The sequence below is a fragment of the Bos indicus x Bos taurus genome, chromosome 1 (genome assembly GCF_003369695.1).
Source record: "Bos indicus x Bos taurus breed Angus x Brahman F1 hybrid chromosome 1, Bos_hybrid_MaternalHap_v2.0, whole genome shotgun sequence".
Lineage (NCBI taxonomy): Eukaryota > Metazoa > Chordata > Mammalia > Artiodactyla > Bovidae > Bos > Bos indicus x Bos taurus.
The window spans coordinates 95693639-95721515 of NC_040076.1; the positions used below are offsets into that span (position 1 = coordinate 95693639).

The window sequence follows — 27877 nt, forward strand, 5'->3', positions numbered from 1 at the left end:
TGTGGCAGAAGAGGCTGATCTGGGTTCATTAACCTCTTCTGCAACATTCTGTCTGTCTGCACTCTCTCCCTTCCTCCTCCCTTCCTCTCTTCTTCTCTCTCTCATTCACTCACCTCGTCCTCTACCTGAGGTCCCACTCTCTAGTTTGCCTTGCCTTTGCTTCCTTCATGTTTTCAAGACTGCCCTACACTGACACCTACTTCTGTTCTTTATCTGCTCCCTACCTCCACTTCTTTTTCTCTTACCATTTCCAACAGGACTTGATATTCATTTACTGAAATTAAAAATATTTATAGTATTAAAAACATATAATAGGAAAGCTGTGACTATAAGTTCCATGAGGGCAAGAAATAGTACTTTATTCATATTTGTGTTAGTAGGTGCTCAGGGGAAAATTATTAAAAACAAATGAGGTGATCTATGGGAAAGAAATGCATAAATTGTAAAAAAAAAAAAATCACTATACAGATTTTTAACATCTAATCTGGTCGTCCCCTCTTACATTATGGAGTACTATAGCACCTTCATCATACCAAAATCCTGAGGATCTATTTTTATAAAAGTATCTTAAAAAGATGTCCCAACCTTCATAGGTAACTGTCTTTTATTACCTTCACAGATCTATAAGAATATTAAAAACTTCAAATTATTCATTAAATCTGTTGTTTCACTTATTTTTCATAGAAAACATGATCCACAGCTCTGTTGACTTTTTTATAGTTAGTGTCTGTTACTATATATATTTTCTCAGCCTCTTCCTTAGCCTATAATATCATGAATATGTTGACTCCTTTCCTGACATCATTCAGATTGCTCTCACAAGTGCCTCTAACTTCTCTAATTTTGATTTAGGTTGTGGAGTTAGTATTAATTACATCTGAACCTAAGTGCAGTGTTAAAGACTAAAGATCTAAGGTCTTTGCTTTATCAGACCCAAGTCCCTACACAGCTGGTTCCTTTATACACAATGGAGGTAGAAGTTTCAACAGATCTGAATTCCTGTTTCATTTTATTCTAACTTTCTTTTCCAAATCACTTGCTTTAATACTGTATTTCTTAGAAGTATCTGAGAATATTGGTAACCCAGTACAAATATTGTTCATAAATATTTAATGTTAAGTCACTTCAGTCGTGTCCGACCCTGTGCAACCCCATAGACGGCAGCCCACCAGGCTCCCCCGTCCCTGGGATTCTCCAGGCAAGAACACTGGAGTGGGTTGCCATTTCCTTCTCCAATGCATGAAAGTGAAAAGTGAGAGTGAAGTCGCTCAGTCGGATCTGACTCTTAGGGACCCCATGGACTGCAGCCTACCAGGCTCCTCCATCCATGGGATTTTCCAAGCAAGAGTACTGGAATGGGGTGCCATTGCCTTCTCCGTCATAAATAATTAATGGTGTAAGTTAAGTGCAAATACTTAGGAAACTTAGAGAACAGTTTCTAAGTAGGTTCCTTGCTCCTTTTTCATAAGCTCATAGTAATTTCAGGTCTCTTGTTGAAGTCTAGACAATTTCCTTTGATCTATAGAGAACCAGTAAAGTTGTTGTTATCTTACTGCCACTGAATTAATTTTTTAACTGAGTGAAATATATCAAATATGTGTGTCAGTTTAATAAAATACAATCATAAAGTTCATTTCCTTTTGACCTTTGTAACACATAGACTGGTAGATTAAATTTCAAATTGAAAAGCATGATATTTTCTCAATAGTATCTTCCCCTAAAATTGTGGCAGAAATAACATGTAACCAGACTGGAGAGTGATTCTTTTCTGGCAGATACAAATTGAAATGCAGGAAGTTTCCAGCTGTCAATTGTTTTGCTTTTTTCTGGATAAGTGAAAATATTTGAGAATGTATTATAATGTTGATTATTTGAGTTAAAAAAAAAAGAACTTTAGATGAGAATAGTATAGCACTAAGCATAAAATTAAAATTGTATCATGGCCTTTAAAAGACAGCCTCTTTAAATCTCAGTCCTCTTCAGTTTTTTTCTGCAGTAGAGTTGTCCTGGGAGGACCTTGCAAAGTAAATTAGAAAAGAATATTCCGGATCTAATAAAAATAGTTCTCTTTCAATGAAATAAAGTAGATTTCTCCCTTGCTATTTTTCTTTAAGGTAATTATTGTGTCTTGTAAGGACAACATATATTATGTATTTTCTTTTTAATGATGTCTTCCACCAAAATAAGATGTCATGACTTGAAGAAGCCTCTGAAAATGAAACAAATAGGAAACAAAATTATATTTTTATAAATATTCTTTTAGAAGTAAAATCTATTAAAATGAACTTAAATTAATGCAAGAATTTTATAATTATGATTATTATGACTCAGACCACTCAGAGATAGACACACCACTTTTTATATATAAAACAGGTGCTCAGTAAGTTGTCTGTGAATTTAAATTTAAATTACAGGGCTGCTATGTTGTTCAATTCCAGGAAATTTCCATTCATCTAGAAAAGAATGGTATTAGTGTTTCTTGGAATTGTGTAACAATGTGGCTTGTGACTAGGGTAAGAAGGTTTTTTTTTTTTAACTTATTATAATTATTGTGTCCATTTTATCTGAAATTAGATTTCCTTTATAAGACCTTTCTTTGTAGAAACTTGACCACATTCCAGTGTGTACTGAAATCCATTTCTATTTATAGAAGTGATGCCTTTTTAGAAAGTTTTTTATGGACTGTCATTTTACTTAATAATGGAATCTTGTGCTGATTGTATTTGTGATATGTTGTGAACCCCTGAACAGAAATTGTCAAGGTTAGACAGTTCTACTGGAAGTTATTATGAGCAACACAATGAAATGTTGACTCAATCAGGTGAGTCATAAGATCTCACCCTATCTGCTTGCTCCTATTATTTGCATTTTTGTCCTATAAAAGAAAACAGACATAGCAAGTATTTCTATTTATTTCTTTATGAAATTCATGAAAAGTTAAAGAGATTTGCCTCAAGCCTTATTGAAAAATGAGAAACTGATCAAATTCTGAATAGAATGTGTATATTGTTACCCCTTCCATTTCACTGCATTTACCATCTTCCAAAGATTTCTCATCGATTTGAATTTATTATCTAAAAGGTATTTTTCTCAAAAAGAAAAAGTAAATATTAAAACATATAAAAACAGAAGTATAATGTGTTTTTATTAAAAAGTGTGATTTAATTCAAGACTTTTAAGCATAGTATGTACAGTTCTTGATGTATTTTTCAAAAGTTTCATCTATGAATTGGTGAATGTCTATCCATGATTAATAAATTAATACATTGTATTATTATTGGCATTAAATACTAGCTTTTAATGGTTTACTGAATCTAAGACAGGTTTTCCGGTTAGGAGATCGTGGGATATCAAGAGTCACACTTTAATAATAAAAACTATCAGTTCAGTTATTTGTTTAAATGAGCACCATTTTGATTTTCTTACCATCCTTTCTGAAGACCGAAGCCATGGTTGAAATAAATCATTAATGTTGCAGATGCAACATTCCTGAGCTTAATGCCAAAGAAATGCAGGTAGATACTGATCTTTTGGATAGTATGCAAGTACGTAAGGCCCAAGGTGACAGAAATCAGGTCCTGGTGACCAGGTTTAACTTAGACTTGATATTCGAGTCTTTGGCCATATGCCTATACCTATTCTACAAATGGAAATGAGGAAAAGGAGGAAGGAAAGGCAGTTCGTCATTTTTATTTTGTGCAGGTGACCTTAGCTGATTGAGGTCTGAATGGTTCAGGCGAATATCCTAGTGCTGTCTTTGCACATTTGTGGTCAAGGAAAGGTTATCCAGTGTCCTCACTGGTTCACAAAGCACCAGTGAGGTGCATGATTGATTTATTGGCTGTTGCTAGCAGGAACATAATTTGAAGGTGCAGTCACCTCTACTTCTATACGGTATAACATTTCCATACTCATACAGCTTTTCAATGCATGTTGCTAGTATTTAAATAAAATACTATTTTATGTATTTACATAAATAAATCTTTGTAGACAAAATATACCGATTGTCAGGCATTTTATTTTATAGCTCTATTCTATGCCCTTATGGGCTTCCCTGATAGCTCAGTCGGTAAAGAATCCACCTGCAATGCAGGAGACCCCGGTTCGATTCCTGGGTTGGGAAGATCCACTGGAGAAGGGATAGGCTACTCACTCCAGTATATTTGAGCTTCCCTTGTGGTTCAGCTGGAATCAGCCTGCAATGTGGGAGACCTGGGTTCGATCCCTGGGCTGGGAAGATCCCCTGGAAAAGGGAAAGGCTACCTACTCCAGCATTCTGGCCTGGAGAATTTCCATGGACTGTAGAGTCCATAGGGTCGCAGAGTCAGACACGACTGAGTGACTTTCACTTCCCTTCTATGCCCTTTATTTAGCCTTAGGGAGGATTTTACACAGAATAAAAAAGGAGTAATACATTCTTGCTTGGTTTACTTATATGCAAGGCCAATCTGAATGGAAAATACAACCTGCTAAAAGCTTGCTCCCCTGCACCTCAGTTTCCTCATTTGATGACAGTACTTGTTTTATCAGTTGTTATGCCCTTGAATAAGAAATGCTGTGGTTTTTTATAAGGAGAACAGAGGCACCTGCCTGGACAAGTGTTTCCACTGAGTTTGGAGATTTATTCTTAAAGCCCATATTGATTGAGTGCAGGCACTGATCTGTCATTGAAGAGAGAGAAGGAGCATGACAAAGAGAAGCGTCTGCCCTCAAGACACCTCCTTTCAAGAGTCAGAGCTGCGCAGTGTACAAGATAAATTTATCATTTGTTTGATGACAGTAAAGCCGGGATGGAAGATAATAAGAGCTACAGTGGAATGGAATCATTAGATTGGATGGTTAGGGAAGGACTCCTGAGGAAAGGTGACTTTTGAGTCAAAATCTGAAGGAAATGAGCAAGTAGAACAGAAGGGCAGGGCTGAGGAGAGGGCGATGTGCGTGGGCTGGGGGAGACACACAGCAGGAGATGAGGTCAAAACACAATCTTTGGTGACACTGAAAACACTGAAATACCATCATACGGCTTCCCTGGTGGCTCAGATACTAAGGAATCCACTTACAATGCAGGAGACCTGGGTTCAGTCCCTGGGTTGGGAAGATCCTCTGGAGAAGGAAATGGCAACCCACTCCAGAATTCTTGCCTGGAGAATTCCACGGACAGAGGAGCCTGGCGAGCTACAGTCTGTAGGGTCGCAAAGAGTCAGACACGACTGAGTGACCAACACAGACATCATCATTTATCCAGAGCCTATACCATATGTTTATGTGTGTGTGTGCTAAGTCCCTTCAGTGAGCAAATAATTTTATATGTGATTCACAGATAAGGCAACTATTGACCAAAAGTAATTCTATAACTAGGAAGTCATACAAGGGCTCCTCAGCCTCCTCCAAAGCCTTTTCTCCTACTTTCCATCTTCATCTCTTAGGTCCTCCAAAGCTCCTGCTCAGTTTGGTGACTCTCTCGGACTAGGTGAAATGCCTGCTTGAGAAGAGAAGATTGGCTGAAAATCCAGCAAGATGCTCTACTTGCTCTTCTCACAGTCCCTGACCAATCAGTCTAGGCTGGAGGCATGGAAGTGTGGTGGGAGACAATTCCACTGGGGTCGGGGAAACATCACCCTCCTTGAGAGGAAGCTACCTGACAGGTCAAAGTTGGATTGCAGCTAAATTTAGCTGCGAATAAATGCACTTATAAACTAGTCAGCTACCCACCCAGATCCTGGGGCACGTCAAATTTACTTAAAAGACCCCTCTTTCTTTCCCAGGGTGTCATCTTTTGCCCAGCGTTAATGTTCTGGAGGGAGGGTGGAAGCTTCGGAGAGGCTCTTGAGCCATTACTTCCAGCAGCTCACTTCCCAGGGATGGATGTGTTTGCTGACAAATTGCCATAGTCCATGGTCACCACCACTTTGAAAGATTATAAATATGTACGAGCCCTCCTGTATTTATAAAACGGCTTTCGGTTTTCAAACGTCCTTTTTGTCCTCTCGCCCTCCCACCCAAAGAACGATTTGCAGCCTTTGCTTGGAAAGCATAGTTGCTCATGCAGTCTGCTGACACAGACGACCTCCCTTGGCAGGAGAGAGGTTTTCAGCCTTTGCAGAGATCTGGGTCCTCTGCTGTTGCAGGTGGAACCATGACTGTGACATAATCATTGTATAAACTGTGCCAGATCTGTATTTGGGATGTCTTTCTTTGGCCATTTTCAAGAAACTTGAGCTCTTTAATCAGTTGCCTAAAATGGGTGAATGGTGTCATTAATGTAGAATAATGTTGCTCATCTTATTCTTTTTTTTTTTTTTTTAAAGAAAAGATGGATCCTCCTTGCCTTCTTTCTTAGAAACAAATCACAACAATGGCAAGATTTGAAGAACTTAAGTTGGGTAAAGGCAAACATCTTTCTTGTTACATAGTTGACCTTTATAAAATATAAAGGAAGTTTCACCATGATTTATGTTTTAATCAAACAAAATACGGTATTCCTGAATTGAGCTGCCAGCAGTTAAAAACTATAAACATTTGAGAAGGGGAGAAGAACACACACACTGTGAAGAATTGAGAAGAGTGGCTGACAAATTAAAATAGGATATTCTTTCCGAAATTATAATTAGCAAAAATTATATTTCTGTGTCCAAATATAAACCACATTCTCTTTAGCCCCAATACTACTTTATCCATTTTTTAAAATATAGAATATGCTGCTTCACTGGGAGAGAGTGAAGATTTTGGAATTGGCCTCCTAACAACACACAAAAGCCAGATGGAGAGTGATCTCACAGGCTTTTGGTATTACCTGTGTTCTAAAAGGCCGTAGATGTTGATAAGAGGAGAACCTTGTTCATACAAATGCTCCATCATTTTATTTTACTTTTTTTTTTAATTTTTGGCTGTGCCATGCAGCATGTGGGAAGCAAGGATCAAACCCATGCCCTGGGCAGTGAGAGTGCGGAGTACTAACCACTGGACCGCCAGGGAAGTGCCTATAAAAGGCCATGCATGTTGGAATTTGAGAACAAGCCCCTCATTTGTAAATACTGCTAAGCAAAGAAAGAACAATGACACCTCCATCTGCTCTCCACCTGCACTGGAGATCCCAGAAGGCATGACCTTATCTTTTTTTCTTTTTAGGAGTTTATTTATCTTTGGATCTTTGTAAACTTCGCCTCTGGGGGATTATGACATTGACAAGAATTCAGCATTCATTGAGCACCTATTAAATATGAAATTATTTTAAATTGGGGCTTGTCAGCCTTGGCCAGATTAACATTTGAAGTCCAATACTCATTTGTTGGGGTGGGGGCAGTGTCCTGGAAGTTGTAGAAGATTTGGTACCATCTCTGGAAAGTGAAGTCAGGTGGGCCTTAGAAAGCATCACTACGAACAAAGCTAGTGGAGGTGATGGAATTCCAGTTGAGCTATTTCAAATCCTGAAAGATGATGCTGTGAAAGTGCTGCACTCAATATGCCAGCAAATTTGGAAAACTCAGCAGTGGTCACAGGACTGGAAAAGATCAGTTTTCATTCCAATCCCAAAGAAAGGCAATGCTAAAGAATGCTCAAACTACCACACAATTGCAGTCATCTCACACGCTAGTAAAGTAATGTTCAAAATTCTCCAAGCCAGGCTTCAGCAACACGTGAACCGGGAACTTCCAGATGTTCAAGCTGGTTTTAGAAAAGGCAGAGGAACTAGAGATCAAATTGCCAACATCCACTGGATCATCGAAAAAGCAAGAGAGTTCCAGAAAAACATCTATTTCTGCTTTATTGACTATGCTAAAGCCTTTGACTATGTGGATCACAATAAACTGTGGAAAATTCTTCAAGAGATGGGAATACCAGATCACCTCACCTGTCTCCTGAGAAATCTGTATGCAGGTCAGGAAGCAACAGTTAGAACTGGACATGGAACAACAGGCTGGTTCCAAATAGGAAAAGGAGTACGTCAGGGCTGTATATTGTCACCCTGTTTATTTAACTTCTATGCAGAGTACATCATGAGAAACGCTGGGCTGGAAGAAACACAAGCTAGAATCAAGATTGCCGGGAGAAATATCAATAACCTCAGATATGCAGATGACACCACCCTTATGGCAGAAAGTGAAGAGGAACTAAAAAGCCTCTTGATGAAGGTGAAAGTGGAGAGTGAAAAAGGTGGCTTAAAGCTCAACATTCAGAAAACGAAAATCATGGCATCCGGTCCCATCACTTCATGGGAAATAGATGGGGAAACAGTGTCAGACTTTATTTTTTGGGGCTCCAAAATCACTGCAGATGGTGATTGCAGCCATGAAATTGAAAGACGCTTACTCCTTGGAAGGAAAGTTATGACCAACCTAGATAGCATATTCAAAAGCAGAGACATTACTTTACCAACAAAGGTCTGTCTAGTCAAGGCTATGGTTTTTCCTGTGGTCATGTATGGATGTGAGAGTTGGACTGTGAAGAAAGCTGAGTGCCGAAGAGTTGATGCGTTTGAACTGTGGTATTGGAGAAGACTCTTGAGGGTGCCTTGGACAGCAAGGAGATCCAACCAGTCCATTCTGAAGGAGATCAGCCCTGGGATTTCTTTGGAAGGAATGATGCAGAAGCTGAAACTCCAGTACTTTGGCCACCTCATGCGAAGAGTTGACTCATTGGAAAAGACTCTGATACTGGGAGGGATTGGGGGCAGGAGGAGAAGGGGCCGACAGAGGATGAGATGGCAGGATGGCATCACTGACTCGATGAACGTGAGTCTGAGTGAACTCCGGGAGTTGGTGATGGACAGGGAGGCCTGGCGTGCTGCGATTCACGGAGTCTCAAAGAGTCGGACACGACTGAGTGACTGAACTGTACTGAACTGGCCTCTACCCACTAGATATCAGTGGCAGCAGTGAGCTGTGATGACAAGCAAAAAATGTTTCCAGGTATCCCTCAACATCACCAGTGCTCAGTCACATCTGACTCCTTGAGACGCTATGGACTGTAGCCTGCCAGGGTCCTCTGTTCATGGGATCCTCCAGGCAGGAATACTGGAGTGGATTGCCATTTCCTCCTCCGGGGATCTTCCCCACCCAGAGATTGAACCCACCTCTCCTGAGTCTCCTCCACTGGCAGGTGAATTCTTTACCACTGATTCACCTGGGAAGCCAGGTATCACCTGGGGTGGAGCTAAAATTGCCCCTTAAAGGCTGTGAGATAAAGGGGGGGGGGTGTCTTTTTCAATTTTAGGTTGAAGGATATGTAACTATTCAAAATCCCCACCCCCATCTATATCCATATATGCACAGGCACACACACATACTTGCAGGGTTCTTACAGAGGAGGCATTTGGTTGAGAGCACTCACTGCAGCCTCTCTTTCATGGAAATCTTTATGACTCCAGTAAATTGCCCAGTAAATTTCATCTGTCGCCTGTGTTCCTGCTCAGATACAACTAAAGCCTATTGAAATTGATTTTTGTGTCACCAACAGAGCAGGGATTCAGTAAGAACATGAAAGCTTCCCTTTCATTACTAGTCTTTTTTCTCCCATATTATTTTAGATTTGGTGGGCCCTAATTACATTCCAGTGCTTCTCTTGCTGACACTTTTTTTGTTTTAATTAAAACTTCTGGAGGTTTGAGGACACTGTGGGAGAGGGTTTATTCATCAGCAGCCCTGATAAAAAGTCAAATGGGTCCCTATTTGTGTTCCTGCCGCCGCATGAATGATGGCTGGGAACACTGTGGTCCTTGGCATTGTTTTTCTCTCTACTTGGGGTGCGGTCCTTTCTGTTTCCGCACACTTCTGAGCTTCGAAACCCGCTCTTGCTGCTGCCGAAGACATTCTGTTATTAAGTGACCCAGACGGTGCTGTGGGTGGACTGGCTTCCTATGAAAGCCATAAATTAGGTGAAATGAAATGCAGCGCTGTCTTTTTATGATTAATCTCTGCCCCAGCGCCTGTGGTGCCTCATGATACAAAGCCAGCCCCGCCCACTCCTGACCAGGTGGTCGTAAATCTGACCACCCGGCCGGTTTCAGGCTGTAATTGACAAACCTTTGCAAGGCCTGGAGGGCCAACATAATATATCTTCTTAATCTGCAGCTGGGAGGTGGGATGAAGCCAGCACAGGGTCTGCCCGAGGTCCTCAGGGGAAGACAAGAGTTGCCTGTGAAATAGTCCCTAGAGAAGGAGCTATTGATTGGAAATCTAAAAAAATAGGCTGCCCTTCACCAAGAGCGTGCCTGCCTGCCTGGGGGTTAGTATTCTTTCAGGAAAAGGGGTGGCAGAGATGGAGGAACTGAAGCTGGGCAGCATCAGGGCCTTGATTTTCTCTGGTCGTATCTTCCTCTGCCTGACTTTCTTCCTCAGGTAAACTGAGAATTTGAAACACACAATGCTAAGGTCTTCTCCGGTCTCCAGGTTACTCTGTGACCCAGTGTGAGTGTTGAAAGAACACACACAAAACCTTCTTGAGCAAAACATTCACATCGGGCTGTGTGGCTTCTTCCTCCAGGTCCTATTGTTATTGTTGTTAAGTCGCTCAGTCCTGTCTGACTCTTTGTGACCCCATGGACTGCGGCCCACCAGGCTTCCTTGTCCTTGACTATCTCCCTGAGTTTGCTCAAACTCATGTCCATTGAGTCTAATGCCATCCAACCATCTCACCCTCTGTTGCCCCCTTTCTCCTCTTGACCTTAATCTTTCTCAGCATCAGGGTCTTTTCCAGTGAGTCTTTACAGTTTCCACGCCATGAGCCATAGTTACAATCTCTTTTCTTAAGAAAAAAGGTTTCTGCCCCTCCTGAGTAGGCATTTCCCCCAGTTCTATCAAGCGCCCCGCAGATTCAGCCATGATGGGTCACTGGAGTCTCACTTTTCACCATGATTGGGGGCAGCGTATAAGGTCTACTAGGCCTGGAAACTTCCTGTTTCCCAGCATGATTTAGCACCTACTCTTTGCAAAATTCTGTCCTTGACAATGTCAGAGAATTAAATGGATATAAGGCAGAGTCCTGAGGAGTTTCCTAGCATGCAGTAGCCATGTGCCTGGAGGACTGAAGGGCCCATGGCATTACAGACTAAAGAGGAAAGAGAAATTGGCTTCTATACAGTTCACATGGATTATTTGGTGTAAGTTATTAAGAGCGATATATATGATTACATTTAACTTTTTACAGACTGTATCAAGAACAGCCCATCTTTGTATCTTAAGGGGATTCCTGACCTTTCTACCATACTATGCACATGTATTTTACAACACCTGTGCCTGACTCTCAGATTTCATAGAGTACAGAAATCTCACTTGGCCACCCCAATAAAAACCAAAAATAACCATTGAGAGCCAAGATAGGGTTTTTGCTTTGACTTTTAAAAAATTGAGAACGTTTAGTTAATGAACATTTTCACGACAGAAATTGTCAGAAGACTGCTTAAGTTGAATGCTTTTAGCTTCTGGAAGATTTTGTCAGAAGGTTGTTTTCTCCTCTTACTGAATGCTAGTGCATGTGCACTCAGTCGTGCATGATTCTTTGTGACTCCATAGACTGTAGCCTGCCAGGCTCCTATGTCCAGAGAATTTTCCAGACAAGAATGTCGGAATGGGTTGCCGTTTCCTACTCCAGGGGCTCTCCCTGAACTAGGGATCAAACCGGCTTCTCTTGCATCTCCTCCATTGGCAGGCAGGTTCTTTACCACTGAGCCACCTGGCAGGCCTTTACTGAGGTTGGGTATAAACTTCATTCTGTACTGGTGTCCAGGAACCAGAGCTTTTAAATGCCACACGTATCCCCATGTACCACCCTGACTTGGAGGACAAGGAAGGCTGTCATGGTGAATGGGGAGCAGTAGAATATTGGGGGGCTGGGGAGCTGGCTGCATGCAGATGTTCTATCCCCTGCCTTTGATCCTTCACGTCTAGGGGGCTTAGTCCTCCCAGAAATTAATGTACAGAAGCCACAAAAGACTGTGGTAATTCGGTGGCATAAATCAGATGAGAGCCAGTAAGATCTTCTGTTTTGTGCTCATTTGAAGGGTTGAGCGAGGAGGTTATTGGGCAATGTGTTCTTGGCTTAAGGCCATGGCCAAGAGACTGGTTCTGCTCCTTTTTTGAGCTCTCATCACCCCACAGCCTGTCTGCTCCTCACTGCTGTCGCTTCAGCTGTGCACGCCTTTCCTGGGTACAGGCATCAGGCTTCCTGCCATGGAACCTGCATATATTAACTATTGTCTGCTAAAAATTGTAGCTATTTGGTTTTTTTTCCCTTTAATCATCCATTTTGATTTTTATAAACTAAGCCAAACTGGCAGCCATGAAGACAGGAATGCTAGTTTCTAAAAAGAAAAATGAGACACGGGCTTTTCTTCCCTGCCCTGTTTCTGTGAGCAAGCCTCAATTCTCAGTTGGCCCAGCCCTGAACAATCTTGAAAACAATCCATTTTCTGCTTCTTGGAGGTGCCAAGCAAAGGAATTCACAGTGAGTGGTGTTGAGATAGAGAACTGTTGCTTGGGAACTGTCCTGTATCGCTACCTTGCTTCATCTTTGTCACAGTCTGGGAGCAATGAGGGCTCTGCTTATGTGGTCAGGAGGAATTTTTAAGTCTCAGATGAATGGCATGTGCAGACCAAGGATAAACAGAGGCCCCAATAACCTGGGGAAACCATCGGAGCAGACATCGTGCCAAGCATATTCTGTGAACATTCTTGTTGCTTGATCATAAGGATTTACAAAGTCTTTTCATAAACTTGTCTTATCTACCTTTTTGCCTCAAGACATGTATCAAAGAAGGGTTGCATTCCTGAAGATGTTCAGATAGGTATCTTAACTATGCTTTAATCTTAATTGTGAGTGGAAAATCGGTGTTCATCTTCACTCTCAGAGGGAAAGCTAAAACCAATTTCTAGTTTCTCTGTGATCTCAGCAGAGGGGGAGTAAATTGGCCTCTCTACAGAGTTTAAAGGAACTTCATCCACTAAAACCATCTTCTAATTTATTTATAGGTGAAATGGTTGTAATTCCTGCTCACAACCCTGCCTCATCTGCTCCTATACACTTTGTTACTGGATTAAAATGTGTGTGTGTGTGTTGACGTAGGGCTCGGGAGTGGGGAATGGAAGAAACTGATATGGTCATGTGGATAGTATTGCCCAAGAACCTGAATACAACCCTCAGATGTCACTACTTCATTCAGTCTGTCATTTTGCAAATGTTTACTGAATCCCTGCTATGTCAAACACTCTGGAAAACATGGGGGTGAATATATATCCCATCCGTTCTCAAATCTTGTTGATTTGACCTCCTGAATATCTCTGGACTCTCTCTACCTCTCATCTTCTCCATTACTTCCATCCTAGTTCAAGTTGCCATTATCTTGCAAATGAAATGCTAAGCAATGCTGTTACTGTTCCATCATCTTTTCTAGTTTCCCCTGTTCCCTGCCCTGCCTCCAGAGAATTTTTTTTTTCAAAAGGCAAACTTGATGACCCTACAACCTTGCTTCAAACCCTAAAGTGACTGCCCATCAGTCTTAGGTTGAAGGTAAAACTTCTTGAAGTGGCCTGTGAGACCCTGTATGTACTCATTGGACATACACTGTCTACTTCAGTCATACTGGCCTGCCATCAGTTACTTGAATGGTCAAATCGCTACACCACAGGACCTTTGAACATGCTGTTCTTGTTATCTGGAATATAACTCCCAATGCTTGAATGAAGTCCCTAGTTTATTCTATTCACTCTTTAGGTCAGAGTTTTTCTAAAATCTTTCACCCCAGATTGAGTAAAAATTATTATGTTGCATTAATATTGAGAATACAGATAGGTAAGTAGGTAGGTAGGTAAGTAGATAGAGAGAGAGATAGATACTTTGGTTGAGTTCCCGAGGAAACAAATTCTGAGGACAGATATTGCTTGTAGGAAGTGTTTTGGGAAGTGCTGTCAGGATCAACAGCTGGGGACCAGATTCAGGAATTATTGCTATGCTATGCTAAGTCACTTCAGTCGTGTCCGACTCTGTGTGACCCCATAGACGGCAGCTACCAGGCTCCCCTGTCCCTGGGATTCTCCAGGCAAGAACACTGGAGTGGGTTGCCATTTCCTTCTCCAGTGCATGAAAGTGAAAAGTGAAAGCGAAGTCGCTCAGTCGTGTCCGACTCTTCGAAACCCCATGGACTGCAGCCTACCAGGCTCCTCCATCCATGGGATTTTCCAGGCAAGACTACTGGAGTGGGGTGCCATTGCCTGCTCCATCAGGAATTATTAGAGTAAAACAAAAGTTGAATCATCAGTTCAAGCCTGATTAAGAAGAAATGAGCTCTGAAACTTGGAATAGAAACATTCAAGTTGATGCACTTGGATGCTTGAAACCCCTCATCCCTGAGCCCTCTGCATCTTCAGAAGGGATATTCCCATCTTGATTAAAAATATTGCACAGACCTCAGAACTTCATCTGACCTACCTTATGATTTTCACACGTTGCCTTCAGTTGATGATCAGTCACCTATGGTTTTCACTGTCTTCACTGTCTTTCTCTAGTACATCAGTGACTCTCTGCAAAAGCCATCTGATTCTACTTTTTTAAACTACTGTTTCCTAAGGACCTCTCAGAAGTCTGAAATATTGGGCTGTCTGTTGTGTTCCCTGGCACCTGTAACCTTCTCCAATTCCCCACTAGTGACAGTGTTGACAGCGACGCTGCTGCCATGTGCCAGGGACTATCAGTGAGCCACCTGCCACCAGTGATGGGAGTCTTATTGACAGCTACTCTGAGAGCTTGTCTCCTCAGGCCATTCCTGGTACCAATTGTCTTAGATAGAGTTTCCCAGGGAACAGATCCTGAGATGGAGGTATATGTATGTAGGAATTTTACTGGAGAGTGTTCTTAGGATCTACACCTGTAGGGGGGAAAAAAACTGGCATTGTGCAAAATGTTAAAAGACTCTACCTGCAATGCTGGAGACTTAGGAGACATGGGTTCAATCCTTGGATCGGAAAGATCCCTTGAAGGAAGAAATGGCAACCCACTCTGGTATTCTTGCTGGGAAAATCCCATGGACAGAGGAGCCTGGAAGGCTATAGTCCATGGAGTCACAAAGAGTTGGACACTGAGTGACTGAGTGACTTGGTCAGTTGACTGAGTGACTGAGCAGCATGCACAGTATTGTGCAGAGGAAGGAGTTTAACTGCAATGCCCTGGAGGAGGGAATGGCAACCCACTCCAGGATTCTTGCCTGGAGAATCCCATGGACAGAGGAGCCTGGCGGGCAGGTTCATAAGGTTACAAAGAGCTGGACACAACCAAAGCAACCTAGCATGCATGCACGTCTCAAGACAAACCTCAGCCATCTCAAGGAGAGATCAGGAGCCAAGCAGGCTCTACAGAATTGTCCAACTTTAAAACTAAAGGCCTGAGCCTTTATACTTCTGTATCAGCCAGCCACTGGAGTTGGCTGTCTCCAGGAGGGAGCATGACCTTGGGCTTCTGGCAGTTCCAAGAGGGCCTTGACTGAGAGCTGTCAGCTACTTCAGTCTTGAAAGGAGAATCTGGGTTGTGTTTTACAATATCATTGATAGACAGGTGATCAGTGTAACCGTAACATTTAATCTGTGAAACAACAGCTACCATTACTACATGCTCTACACTGCATTTTGCTTTGTTTTGTTTTTTTCTATTTCATTAGATTTATTTTCATGGTTCTTAGGGTGCACATTTTGAAAATTACAGTATTGGATTACAATTGGTAGGTTAGAGTAGGATGTTGTGAAAACACAAAGGTAAGGGCACTTGCTTGAAATTAGGAACTTGAAGTCTTCCTCAATAAAGGCAAGATCAAATCTAAGCTAAGCACAAAGAACTAAAAGCACTCTACCTGTGTGAGTCCTTGGACAAGAAGGAATGGAGATGGTGGGCAGAATTTCTGCATTTTTCTCAGCCCTGATTTTCTCCTGTGCTGTGTAGAAACAAATGTATTTCAGTGACCTAGAAATGAAAGGAGTCTCTTCCAGGCTTGCCTCGAGCCAGCAGTTTTAAGCCATCTTACTGTTCCTTAGAAAATAACAGCAATAGAAGAGACCAGGCTTGCATGGCTATTTTGGACACAACCATTGTTTTCCTCTTGTATTTATTTTAGGGAGTAGGTAAAGGGGCAGCGTAGTCCCTCCATATCTATGATGGGATGGGGATTGGGCTGCGTGTTGATTCCAGGATCCTGCTTGGGTCCCACAATCTGTGGATGCTCAAGTCCTTTACATGAGATAGCACAGTATTTGCATATTACCTATGCGCATTCTCCGGTGTAGTGTAAATAATCTCTAGATTACTTATAATGCCTAACATAATGTGAATGCTATGTAAATAGTGATAAATACAAAGTAAATAGTAACTGGCATGCAGATAAACTCAGGTTTTGCTTCTTGGAATGTCCCAGAATTTTTTTCCCAAGTATTTTCTGTTTGAGTTGGGTTGAATGTATATGTGAATGTGGAACCTGTGGATCTAGAGAGCTGAAGGTACTGTAATCCTTGAAGGTACTGTACTCATCAAGTGGGAGGTAGAAGGATAAAAAGAAGGGGAAGCAGAATGGGTTTGTAAGTCTGTCTAAGCACCTGCATGGAGTGCTCCCACCTATTGTCCAGTCCAAGTTCACGTGCCTGATGCACAGTGAGGCCAAACAAGCCTAAATGCTGAGAGTCTGGAGCAAATTTCTCCCCAAAGAAATTTTATTTCTTGCAGGGACCAAGCAAGTTGAATGGGTGGTTCATGCTAAAAAAAAACCAAACTCCCTAATGGCATTCAAGCAAGTGTTCTGAAAGACAGTATTAGGGGAGAGGGTCATAAGTATCCTTGATCAGCTCATGGACCTTCTTCTGATGGGCTTATGGTGAGGTAACAGGGTGGTGTTTCTGGAACTCAACCTTCTGGTTCCTCCCAGGCTGGGGTCTGTATGCTTGTGGTCAGCATGTAGTCACAATCCTCTACCTGGGTGGGTATCTTAGTTTCTGCAGAATAATTCAAAGATACACATCCGATTGTTATCTGTACCCCTTTGGGAGGGAACTGGGTGCCAAGTGACTCTTGTCTGAATCATTAACTTCTTGACTCTCTTTGAAACTCAGGGAAGGCCTAAGGAGACTAAAGTCTTTTTCCACAAACCAGATAAGGGAGACACGAAGGGACGTTACACCCAGGAGGGCCCCACAGGGTCCTGCTCAGTTCCAGTCCCCCCTTTTCTATGATACTTGTAAATGTCAAGGGGAACAGGTGTGGAACTAGAAAGGGAATAAAGTTTTGGATAGAGAGGTTAATCATAAACTCGGCAGAGAAACTCTGTTCAGGGGGACGCAGGTTTATGCCAGCTGAGTGACCCCACGGCCTCTGCTCTCCCTGATTTGATTTGATGTTTTTTTTTTCCCTCCTGTCTTTCGGAGGGCTTTTTATGTTTCAGGACATGATTGAGGCTTTGGGTCCTAATGGAATACCAATTTTGTTTTTCCAGATTTAGTCTGTTATTTTTGTTATTGTTGGTTATGTCAGTAGAAAAAAAAACTCTTCATCTTTCATTAAGAAATGACTCAGCAATTGCAATTTAATGGGATATTTCCCCCTAATTTTCATGGATAAAAATTTTTCTCTTTGTCTCCTTTAAAGTTTCTTTTCCCCCAGAATTTAATTTTTACTCCTTGGCTGAATATGTACTTTAGATCCAAATTAAATAGAGTCTATATTTTTAATTTCTCTTGTAATTGGGAATAAGTTAAAATTAGTAGTATTGAATTTTCACTTCACATATTTTTATAATAACAACATCCTCCCTGTTTCCCTGCTCTCAAAAAGAAAAAAAAAAATTGAATCCTACATGAAACAGGGACAAATGGCTCATGTTTAATTCAAATTAAATAAAATATGAAAAGGTTGGTTTAAAAAATTATGTTTAAATTTTAGTGATAAAATTTCCCATTCAGGAGCTGGAAAGCGGAAGTGGAACAGATGAAAAAGCATCCTGGGTTTAGGTCTTCATTAGTTGTGAGATTTTGGCCTGATCTCTAAAAGAAGGATTAGATTAGGCCCCTCGAGGGCTTTTCCTATTCAATTTATTTGTGACTTTATGAAGTCGCCTCTTTGAACGCTGTCTTAACACTGATGTGCCTCGGGTGTCTAGTGATCTTATAGGTCAGCTGATTCCTAGCCATCCCCTCAAAGCCTGCCTTCATCTGGATCCTAATTTAGTTTGGCATTCCCCAGTGATGTAAAAGGCAAGTCGTGCTGGGCAGCCTTCTTGGTGGCCCCCTCATCAAAGGTTGACAGCTCAGCCGCCTTCCTGTTCCAGAGCATGGACTCATGCTGGCACTGAACTGAGACTGCTAATTTTTCCACCTCTAGGATCTCATTTAAACCCAAACTGCCATCCCCAAGGTGTATTATTTAGTCGTCTGTCAGACTCATCCAGAACAGTTATTTTAACTTGGAACGGAGATTTTAAATGGAGGAGAAGTAAGTTTTCTTTTCTAGTGTTAGATTGTCAGTCAGTCAGTTCGCTCAGTCATGTCTTTGTGACCCCGTGGACTGTAGCACGCCAGGCTTCCCTGTCCATCACCAATTCCTGGAGCCTGCTCAAACTCATGTCCATCGTGTCGGTGATGCCATCCAACTATCTCATACTCTGTTGTTCCCTTCTCCTCCCGCCTTCAATCTTTCCCAGCATCAATGTCTTTTCAAATGAGTAGGTTCTTTGCATCAGGTGGCCAAAGTACTGGAGCTTCAGTTACAGCATCAGTCCTTCCAATGAATATTCAGGACTGATTTCCTTTAGGATGGACTGGTTGGATCTCCCTGCAGTCCAAGGGACTCTAAAGAGTCTTCTCCAACACCACAGTTCAAAAGCATCAATTCTTCAGTGCTCAGCTTTTTTTATAGTCCAACTCTCACATCTATACCTGACTACTGGAAAAACCATAGCTTTCACTAGACGGACCTTTGTTAGTAAAGTAATACCTCTGCTTTTTAATATGCTATCTAGGTTGGTCATAGCTTTTCTTCCAAAGAGCAAGCATCTTTTAATTTCATGGCTGCAGCCACCATCTGCAGTGATTTTGGAGCCCCCAAAAATAAAGTCTCTCACTGTTTCCACTGTTTCCCCATCTATTTGCCATAAAGTGATGGGACCAGATGTCATGATCTTAGTTTTCTGAATGTTGAGCTTTAAGCCAACTTTTTCACTCTCCTCTTTCACTTTCATTAAGAGACTCTATAGTTTTTCTTTGCTTTCTGCCATAAGGGTGGTGACATCTGCATATCTGAGATTATTGACATTTCTCCCAGCTATCTTAATTCCAGCTTGAGCTTCATTCAGCCTGGCATTTCTCATAATATACTCTGCATATAAGTTAAATAAGCAGGGTGACAATATACAGCCTTGAAATACTCCTTTCCGTATTTGAAACCAGTCTGTTGTTCCATGTCCAGTTCTAACTGTTGCTTCCTGACCTGCATACAGATTTCTCAGGAGACAGGTCAGGTGATCTGGTATTCCCATCTCTTGAAGAATTTTCCACAGTTTGTTGTGATCCACACAGTCTTTGGCATAGTCAGTAAAGCAGAAATAGATATTTTTCTGGAACTCTCTTGCTTTTTCTATGATCCAGTGGATGTTGGCAATTTGATCTCTGGTTCCTCTGCCTTTTCTAAATCCAGCTTGAACATCTGGAATTTCACGGTTCATGTACTGTTGAAGCCTGGCTTGGAGAATTTTGAGCATTACTTTGCTAGTGTGTGAGATGAGTGCAATTGTGTGGTAGTTTGAGCATTCTTTGGCATTGCCTTTCTTTGGGATTGGAATGAAAACTGACCTTTTCCAGTCCTGTGGCCACTGCTGTGAGTTTTTGTTAAGGACTACAAAGTAAGAGCAGGTGGGAGCCCACCAGTGGTGAGCCAGGCAGGGGTCACTTCTTAGAGGTCCCCACAAGACATACCCAAACATTCCCCTTCCCTGGCTGCATGGCACCATTAAAAGAATTTCAGGGTGAAATTTCAGCTGTGTGATAAGCCAGACCCTCTGTCTGCAGTGCTGCTACCCTTCTTTAGTGCTATATTAGAGAAATAGTCATTGTTTAATGACCCTTACTTTAAAGACTTTCTATTCCCACAGAGAAGCAGCTGATCTTTGTTAAGGTCACCATTACAGCATCACAGACTTACTGGGACCAGGAAAACCCTGGAGGTCATTCAGTGTTTATCAACAGAGGGCGCTGTTGCTACTTCTCCTTTGTATGAGATTGCCTTCCAGCTCTGCAGAAAGTCAGTATTGCTGGCCCCTGGCCTCTGAATAGCACAGTACCATTCTCCTCCACTCAGTCACTGTGAAAACTAAATTTCCAACTAATTTTCCTAAATTTCCTTGGGGTGTTAAGAATGATACCTTTCCCCCCCATCTCCAGCCACAGAGTGCAATTTACAGATGGAGAAACCAGGGCCCAGATGGATGATTATAACATGCTTCTGATGAACCAGCTGGTCATGGGCAGAACCAGGCCTCTGGAATTCTGGTCCAGGACTCTTAGAGTGGTAACTCTTCAACTCCCTCCCTCAGTTTATTGAAAATTGAAGTACGTCAGCGACCATATTGGATTACTGATTTAAAGTCTTATTTGTGCTTTTTTCCTGAATGAGGAGGAAAGACAGGAAACAGAATGGCGGTTGAAAGGTGAAGGAAGCACTGTTAGAATCAGGCAGATGCATACACAGAGCTGGGATGTATGAGAAGGAAAGTGACAGGCAGCACCAAGCCTGAGCCTCCAGCCTCCGGTGGAGGTGCCCTCACTAACTACTGCTGCTCATCCAGAAACATGCCACCCTATCTATCGGCTGGGCACCCACTACTCCAGACACTAGGACTACAGTGATGAGGCACACGCTTTCCTCCATGAAACGTATAACTTAAAAGGGAGGACAGCTCTTAAAAGGAATCACAAGACAGGGCCATAAACATCTACAGCCAGCATCTTCTCACAGCTCTTCTGTGCCAGGCACCGTCAAGCACTTAACAACTACTGTCTCATTTAATCCTCCTTGCAATGCTATGAGTTAGGTACTGTCATTATTTCCATTTTTCAGATGAGGAAATTGAGACCTAGAAGGTGAAAGGGATTTGCCTCAGGTGAAAGGGATTTGCCTTGGAAGGTATATTATACTGCCTGATAGCGGTGGCAGGTAAAATGTATTTTAAAAGCCACATAAAGAATGCATTTAGAAATAATGAGACTGACCATCTTTGCTCTTGTCTGAGAGTCAGATATAGACTTTATGTTTCTTATACAGATAAAGCTTCTCTTTGAGGATATCCTCCTCTCCACACCCTGTTCTCTTCCCATTCCAAGTGCTTGATGCTTCCTGTAGTTAAAAAGGCCAGAGATACCCACTCTGGGGAAGCAGTTCCTTGGGCTCAGTAGTGTCTCTTTGATCACAAATTCAGATTGATTGGTTTCTATTTTCCTTTAGGTCCCCTTTTAAGATGAAGATAAAATAGCAGTCTCAAGTGAACTCCAGCAGAGTCATATCCATTTGAGACTGTCACAATACAAGAGATTTTAATAATCAAGGAAACTAGCTGCTTGCGTCTGCTCCACCCAGATATTCCACATACACCCCTCCTCCAACTCAAGCCCCTAACACCTTGGAGAGGAGGTAGAACCTCATTATTTGACATTTTCTCTTTTATTAAACTTGACAAAAGCTGCTAAAACAAACTCAAAAGACAAAGTGATGGACATGTGTTACAAAATAAACATTAAATAGAGGTTGATCTACAAAGCATTTAAGATTTCTCTATATGTCTATTTGTCTGTCTGTCTGTCCCCATTGGCACTCTATAACACTGATCCACATAATTGTTCATTACAGTTGAAGCCTAATGCTAATATTGCTTATCAGAACTGAATTGTTTAAAAAATTTTTTACAGGGTCGTCATGTCAAAACGGGCCAGCTGGCAGCCATCAAGGTTATGGATGTCACAGGGGTAATGTATCTTTATCTTGCCATCTCGAAGTTGTTTTATATATTTGTCATAAGAAGTTAGTGATAGAGAAAAATCATTTTTTGGAAATAGAATCTTTTTTAGACATCTAAGATCTTTTCCACATTTGCTTAACATAAAGAGTATTCAGCAATTAACTGAGATGACCATGGGTAAATCATTCTAATTAGATACCTACACACTGCCTTAAGTAAGTAAGAAGAACAGCCTGGGCCAATAATTTACATAAACACAACTGAGGACATTTGCATATGAAGACAAAACAAGGATTTGAAGGTATTAAGAGAATAATACTGAGATTACGCTGAAGAGGTGGGTCTTAACAGTTTTCCCCAAAGTCCACCTAACGCTGGAACAGGCATGAGTTTGGATGGCTCTAAAATCCTAGTAGGATGTATAACATGAATATTTTCTTCTCCAAAATATTATGGACCAAATATTCACCATACACACAAATACTTGTTATTATTGAGCAACACTGAAATAAAATTTCTGCCTAGATAATCAAAAGCAATCTAAGAAGTAGACTTTATTTTAAATACAATCTTATGCTTTCAATCCCTTTTGCTAGGCCTATTTAAAATATTTTGATGCCTTTTCTAGAGTACAGAGCAAATATCAGACTTGAAAGTCTCACTGGACATCAAAAGCATGTCAATGATTTTCTGTTGTCCTGGGAATTTTTCTAAAGTTGTCTGTCAGCTGTACATAAAAGCTAAAAGACCACAGTCTTCCATTTGTCCCAGAAGTGGATTACTTAGTGTAAAGAGATGTGGAATAAATAAGTCACACAAAGATATCAAGAACTACTATACAAATAAGAAATACACACAGTTGGTCCATAAGTCAGACTTCGAGCCATATCCTCTTTGGTTCCGGTTGTCACCTTTGATAAGTATACATTATATGCTATGCTATTAACCGTGATACTAATTACAGTAATTTTCATTTATACTATACATTGTACTGACTTCCTTTCCTTAGTTATTTTTTAATCTGAATTCCTCTTTATGTTATATGCAGTTTTAAAATTATATGCATTTCAACAAGTGAAAAATTTTGTTTCCATATGTTTAGAACCACTTAAAGTACTCCTTCCTTTTATATGCTTATATGTGTTATTCAAATTTTAGAGCTTGCAAACCTTCTCAAGTATTTATCCCAATTAGTTTATTAATTCACCTGGCCTTTACTGAATAAGAAAAATGCATATAGATTATATTAATAAGGTTTAGTTTCTGCCACTTGCAAAAAAAAGTTAAAATTAACAGAGACTTAAGCATGATGAAAGTGTTATACCCTCACACGTTAAATGAGTTTAGAGTCGACAGCCCAGAAATGTGTAGCAGCAATGTGGCAGAGTAGGAGGGTGTTTTTATCTTTCTGTTCCATCATTCTGGCACATAGCTTCCACACTTAAGGTAAGTTCCATGACACAATGGATTTCCATTGATCACATTCTTTGGCAGGCAAAAAACAGGTGGGTAGGGTGGGGAGAGAGTTGGTGGGAGAAGAGGATACAGAATACAGCCCCTTCAGTGAAATTCTTTCTACTTACACACAACATTTCTATTTACTTCTGCTTGCTTTGGCTACCTTGCTGCAAGGGAAGCTGGGAAATGTAGTCTTTCATCCTACCAATGTGCCCAGTTTATTTGGGTTCTATTATTAGTCAGGAGTGAAGGGAGAATGTGTTTTTCATTAGCAGGGTCTGACACAAAATCAAGAGCAGATACTATCAGTCTCTACACAGAAACCCATTAGAAATGTGTAAATCTTTCACAAAGCTCCCAGCAAAAAACAAGTAAGAATTTATTTTGCAATTCTGCTGAAGTTGTCCTACTGTATTTTCCTTGGATTGAACAGGATCTCCACATAGTGCAGCACACTTGGCAGTTGAACAATTAATAGATGTGGATGGAGTCCAAGACATTCATGCTGTAAAGTTCTGTTGTGTGGGTCTGCAGAACTGAGTTGAGTTCCACTGATATCATTAATCTCGGTGCACAGTTATGCACAGAGCTGTATACTGATGCACAAAGTATGACTTGAGAGCTCTGAATATCACTTTTCTGGTTCTGTTTGTGAGATTTTAAAATGCTCAAAGAATTATTTACTATTCCTAGACCACCTTGCTTGGAAGAAAAAAAGGTACCCAGCAGTTTATCCCAGAGTATGTATTTTCAGTTTAAGCTATGTTAGTTAGCCTCTCTAAACTGGGTTTCACAAGGCAACTGAACCCTACAGAAGATGATTTAGAGACAATTTCCTCAATTCTCCCCAGGATGGTGAAGAGCTGGCACCATTTCAATGCACAGGAGAGTCAATCCATCGCGTACAATGGATGCTTTACAGTACATGGGCTTGATTCTCTTGAAGAAACCTCTATTGAAAGGGCTGGATAGTTCCCTGTTTTAGCCACATCATTGACCATTATGTAACCACTGACCCTTAACAAAGGCAAACATGGATACACATCGGGAAATGGCTTTCTTATTTCCCACGCTGTGTGATCCAGCATCAAATGACTGTTGTATCACCCCTGTACACATCACAGTCAACATAAGATTTCCTTTGTGACATTCATGTGGTATCCTCAGAAAACAATCTGTTTCATTTTGCCATGTTGTCTTTTGTGTATTATGGAATGTTGTAAAAGCTCCTTACCAATTATTATAATTGTGCTCATTATAGCTGCCCCGAGATGAATTCTCAAAGGTCGCCTTTGTTAATTGTTTCCAAAGACCTACTAGAAAGTTACTATAGATTATTGTAATGAAACTGATAAAACTATAACCTTGAAATCAATTTTTAAATTATTTTTATTCTATACCATGTCCTTTTTTTAAAGAAAAAAGTAACAGAAAAAACTGAGTGTAATATTTATGTTCTTTAGTTTTAAAGCTGAGACACTTCCAAATTTCCCTATATTTGCTTCAGAATTAGGGCTTAAACTCAGTCTTTGAAGTTCTTTTGGTTTCTGAAATAATTATGAGAATTTTTGCATTTCAGTGTTTTCTGGGGATTTGTTCCCAGCTGGATTTGTGTACTTTAATTATCTAAACAAAACTGTATCCTCTAGGGCAGTGTTCCTCATAGGGGACAGCTGATATCTGTGGACTTTCAGCACACTTGGGGTGCTCATCAGAAATGCAGAAATACTGGGCTTGCTGCAGAATTTCTAGGTGGAGCCTCAGAACGTGCCTTTTCTCTCTCTCTTTTTTTTTTTTTTTGAAAAGCACAGAATTTTTTTATTTATTGCTTTTTTTTCTTCCAAGTTTGTTGAGATATAATTGACATACAGTACTGTTTAAGGTGTACAGCCTAATGATTAGGCTTACAAATATCAAGAAAAGATTCTACAATAAGTTTAATAAACATTCATCATCTCATATAGATACAAACTTAAGAGACATGAAATAAAATTTTTTCTTGTGATGAGAACTCAGGATTTACAACAGTCATATATAATAGACAGCAGTGTTAATTATATTTATCGTGTTGGATGTTACAATCCTGAGAAGCACAGAATTAGTTCAGTCCGGGTAGATGATTCTCTTTTAGTCAATTCACAAATTTAGTTTGTGTAAATTTCAGTTGTTGTATAACCTTTGCAATTTCATTGGATAAACCACTCTTCATTACTTGTGCAAACTTAACTAAAATAACCAGATGACGTCTTTGATGTACATTAATTGTTACTGAGGTTCCTTTACTTCTGTGTTTAGCAATATTAGGCCAAACAAGGAACCGCTTATAGAACAGCACACTTCCTTTAAAATTCTGGATGTTATCTGAAAAGATCATCTTTTACAATTCATGACTAAACTGGTAAAATCAGAGAATTCCTTGTCAGACAGAAATGTCAAATAATCAGAGGAGTAAAGAAGGTAAGCGTTGGAAATTTTCCATGGTGATGTCTGCTGATCCCTGATGGTCTGGAGCGTGGCAGGCTCTGCCTTTTCTACAAACTCTTCAGGATCTTCATGCACACCAGAATAGCACTTTTCTAGGGTCTTGTATTTACTGTTTCTGGCCAAGTATGAAGAGACTATGATTCTTTGATAACCCTGCAAATAATCTCCATCTTCATTTGGATCAAAATTTCTGGTTTTACCCAAAATTTCTAGTTTACCTGGTCCCTTTACAATGATACCTTGAAGCCCATGTAGGACTTGATAACATAATAACTTAGTATTGTAGGCTTTCATCTTAACAATGACTGGTTATGATCATTACTCAGGACACGTTGGGTTTTAGTACCAAAGCCCCACTCAGAATGGATGAAGCTGAAAACAGAATTTATTGTTTTGTGTATATTAAAAAAAAAGAAAAGCTCAGCAGGGTCTAGGAAATCACATGATTAGTTGGGAATTGTGTGTCTCTCCATCTCTGGACTCTGCTTTCTTTCCACCAGCAGCTGCAGGCTCATGTTCTAATTACTTCATTGCCCTTAGTCTCAGCAAGAGTGCAAGTCTCAATTTAAGTGGCCCAGCTTGTGTCACCTCACCATCCTACTGCCAATTCTGTTTCTCTTGAGCCACATCTGGTCCCTGGTGGCTCTGATGGTAAAAAATGTGCCTGCAGTGCCGGAGACTCAGGTTCTATTCCTGGGTCAAAAAGATCCCTCAGAGAAGGAAATGACAACCCACTCCAGTATTCTTGCCTGGAGAATTCTGTGGACAGAGGAGCCTGGTGGGCTACAGTCCATGGAGTCGCAGAGCTGGACATGACTGATAACAACTAACAGTGGAAAGGAGACTTCCTCAAAGAAAAATCTGATATCTGTTAAGATCAAAGGGTAGGATGGATGTTCAGCAGGGAAAAACAAGATAATTATATTATTATGAGATTATATCATTATAGTCAACGTTATTTTAAACTGATTTAGTCCTTAAATAAGGACTACATTTTTTTTATATTTCAGCCTGAAATAATAATAATGGTAGCTAACACTGATGGAGTCATTATCATTGATGGAGTCAGAACTCTTTAAAATATTTTCTGTATATCGATTCACTGAATGCCCTCAATAACCACCAGACTTCATTATTAGCTTCATTGTAGAGATGAGAAAACTAGGCATATTAAGTATCTTGTTCAATGTAACATGTAAATGATGGAGTGAATATTTCAACCCGAGTATTTTAACTCTTTTAAGTCCACCCTGTTTATCACATTGCCTTAGGTCTTCAGTTAATATAGAAGGATATTTAATATTTCATTTAATGTGATTTTTAAAATTAATTTGTTCAATAAACATTTACTAAACACCTATTTTATGACAGACACTAGAAATTCAAAGATGATATATGGCAAAACCAATACAATATTGTAAAGTTAAAAAATAAAATAAAATAAAAAATACCTCAAAAAAAAAAAAAAAGAATGATTGGCCAAAGACCACCCAGAAACTAATCCCATCACCATAAAACCCGAGACTGCAAGCCACGTGGCAGAGCAATTCTCCTGGGTTCCCTTACCCTACTGCTCTCCACCCGGGTGCCCTTTCCCAATAAAATCTCTTGCTTTGTCAGCAAAAAAAAAAAAAGAGAAAAAGTGATTCTTTGCCTGAAGGGAGCTTGCAATAATACAACATTACCCTAAATATTTGTAAGTAAAGCTAATCCATTTTATAATAAAGTCATAAAGTTATACAGTTATGTATAAAATTTAATGTGACAATGAGGGGTAATAACTAAGCCCAGGAAGACAATCGGACAAAAATGTTTCTGGCCACAAGAAAACAGCCTGTGCAAGGCATGGAGGCTGCGAGAGTATGCAGCATGTTCCGGAAACTGTTACGTGTTCACACGCTTGTGTGTGTGTGCGTGTGTTAGTCACTCAGTCGTGTCTGACTCTTTTCGACTCCATGGACTATAGCC

General features: G+C 40.6%; 1 protein-coding gene across 10 annotated transcripts in view; it reads left to right on the top strand.

Annotated features, from left to right (window-relative positions):
* TNIK (TRAF2 and NCK interacting kinase) overlaps nt 1-27877 on the top strand; it is a 407656-nt gene that overhangs the window by 210085 nt on the left and 169694 nt on the right. For all 10 annotated transcript variants that reach the window (XM_027541165.1, XM_027541136.1, XM_027541146.1 and 7 more), the window contains exon 3: nt 21918-21974. In XM_027541165.1, coding sequence (XP_027396966.1) covers nt 21918-21974 — 57 coding nt within the window. The remainder of the gene's footprint in view (nt 1-21917; nt 21975-27877) is intronic.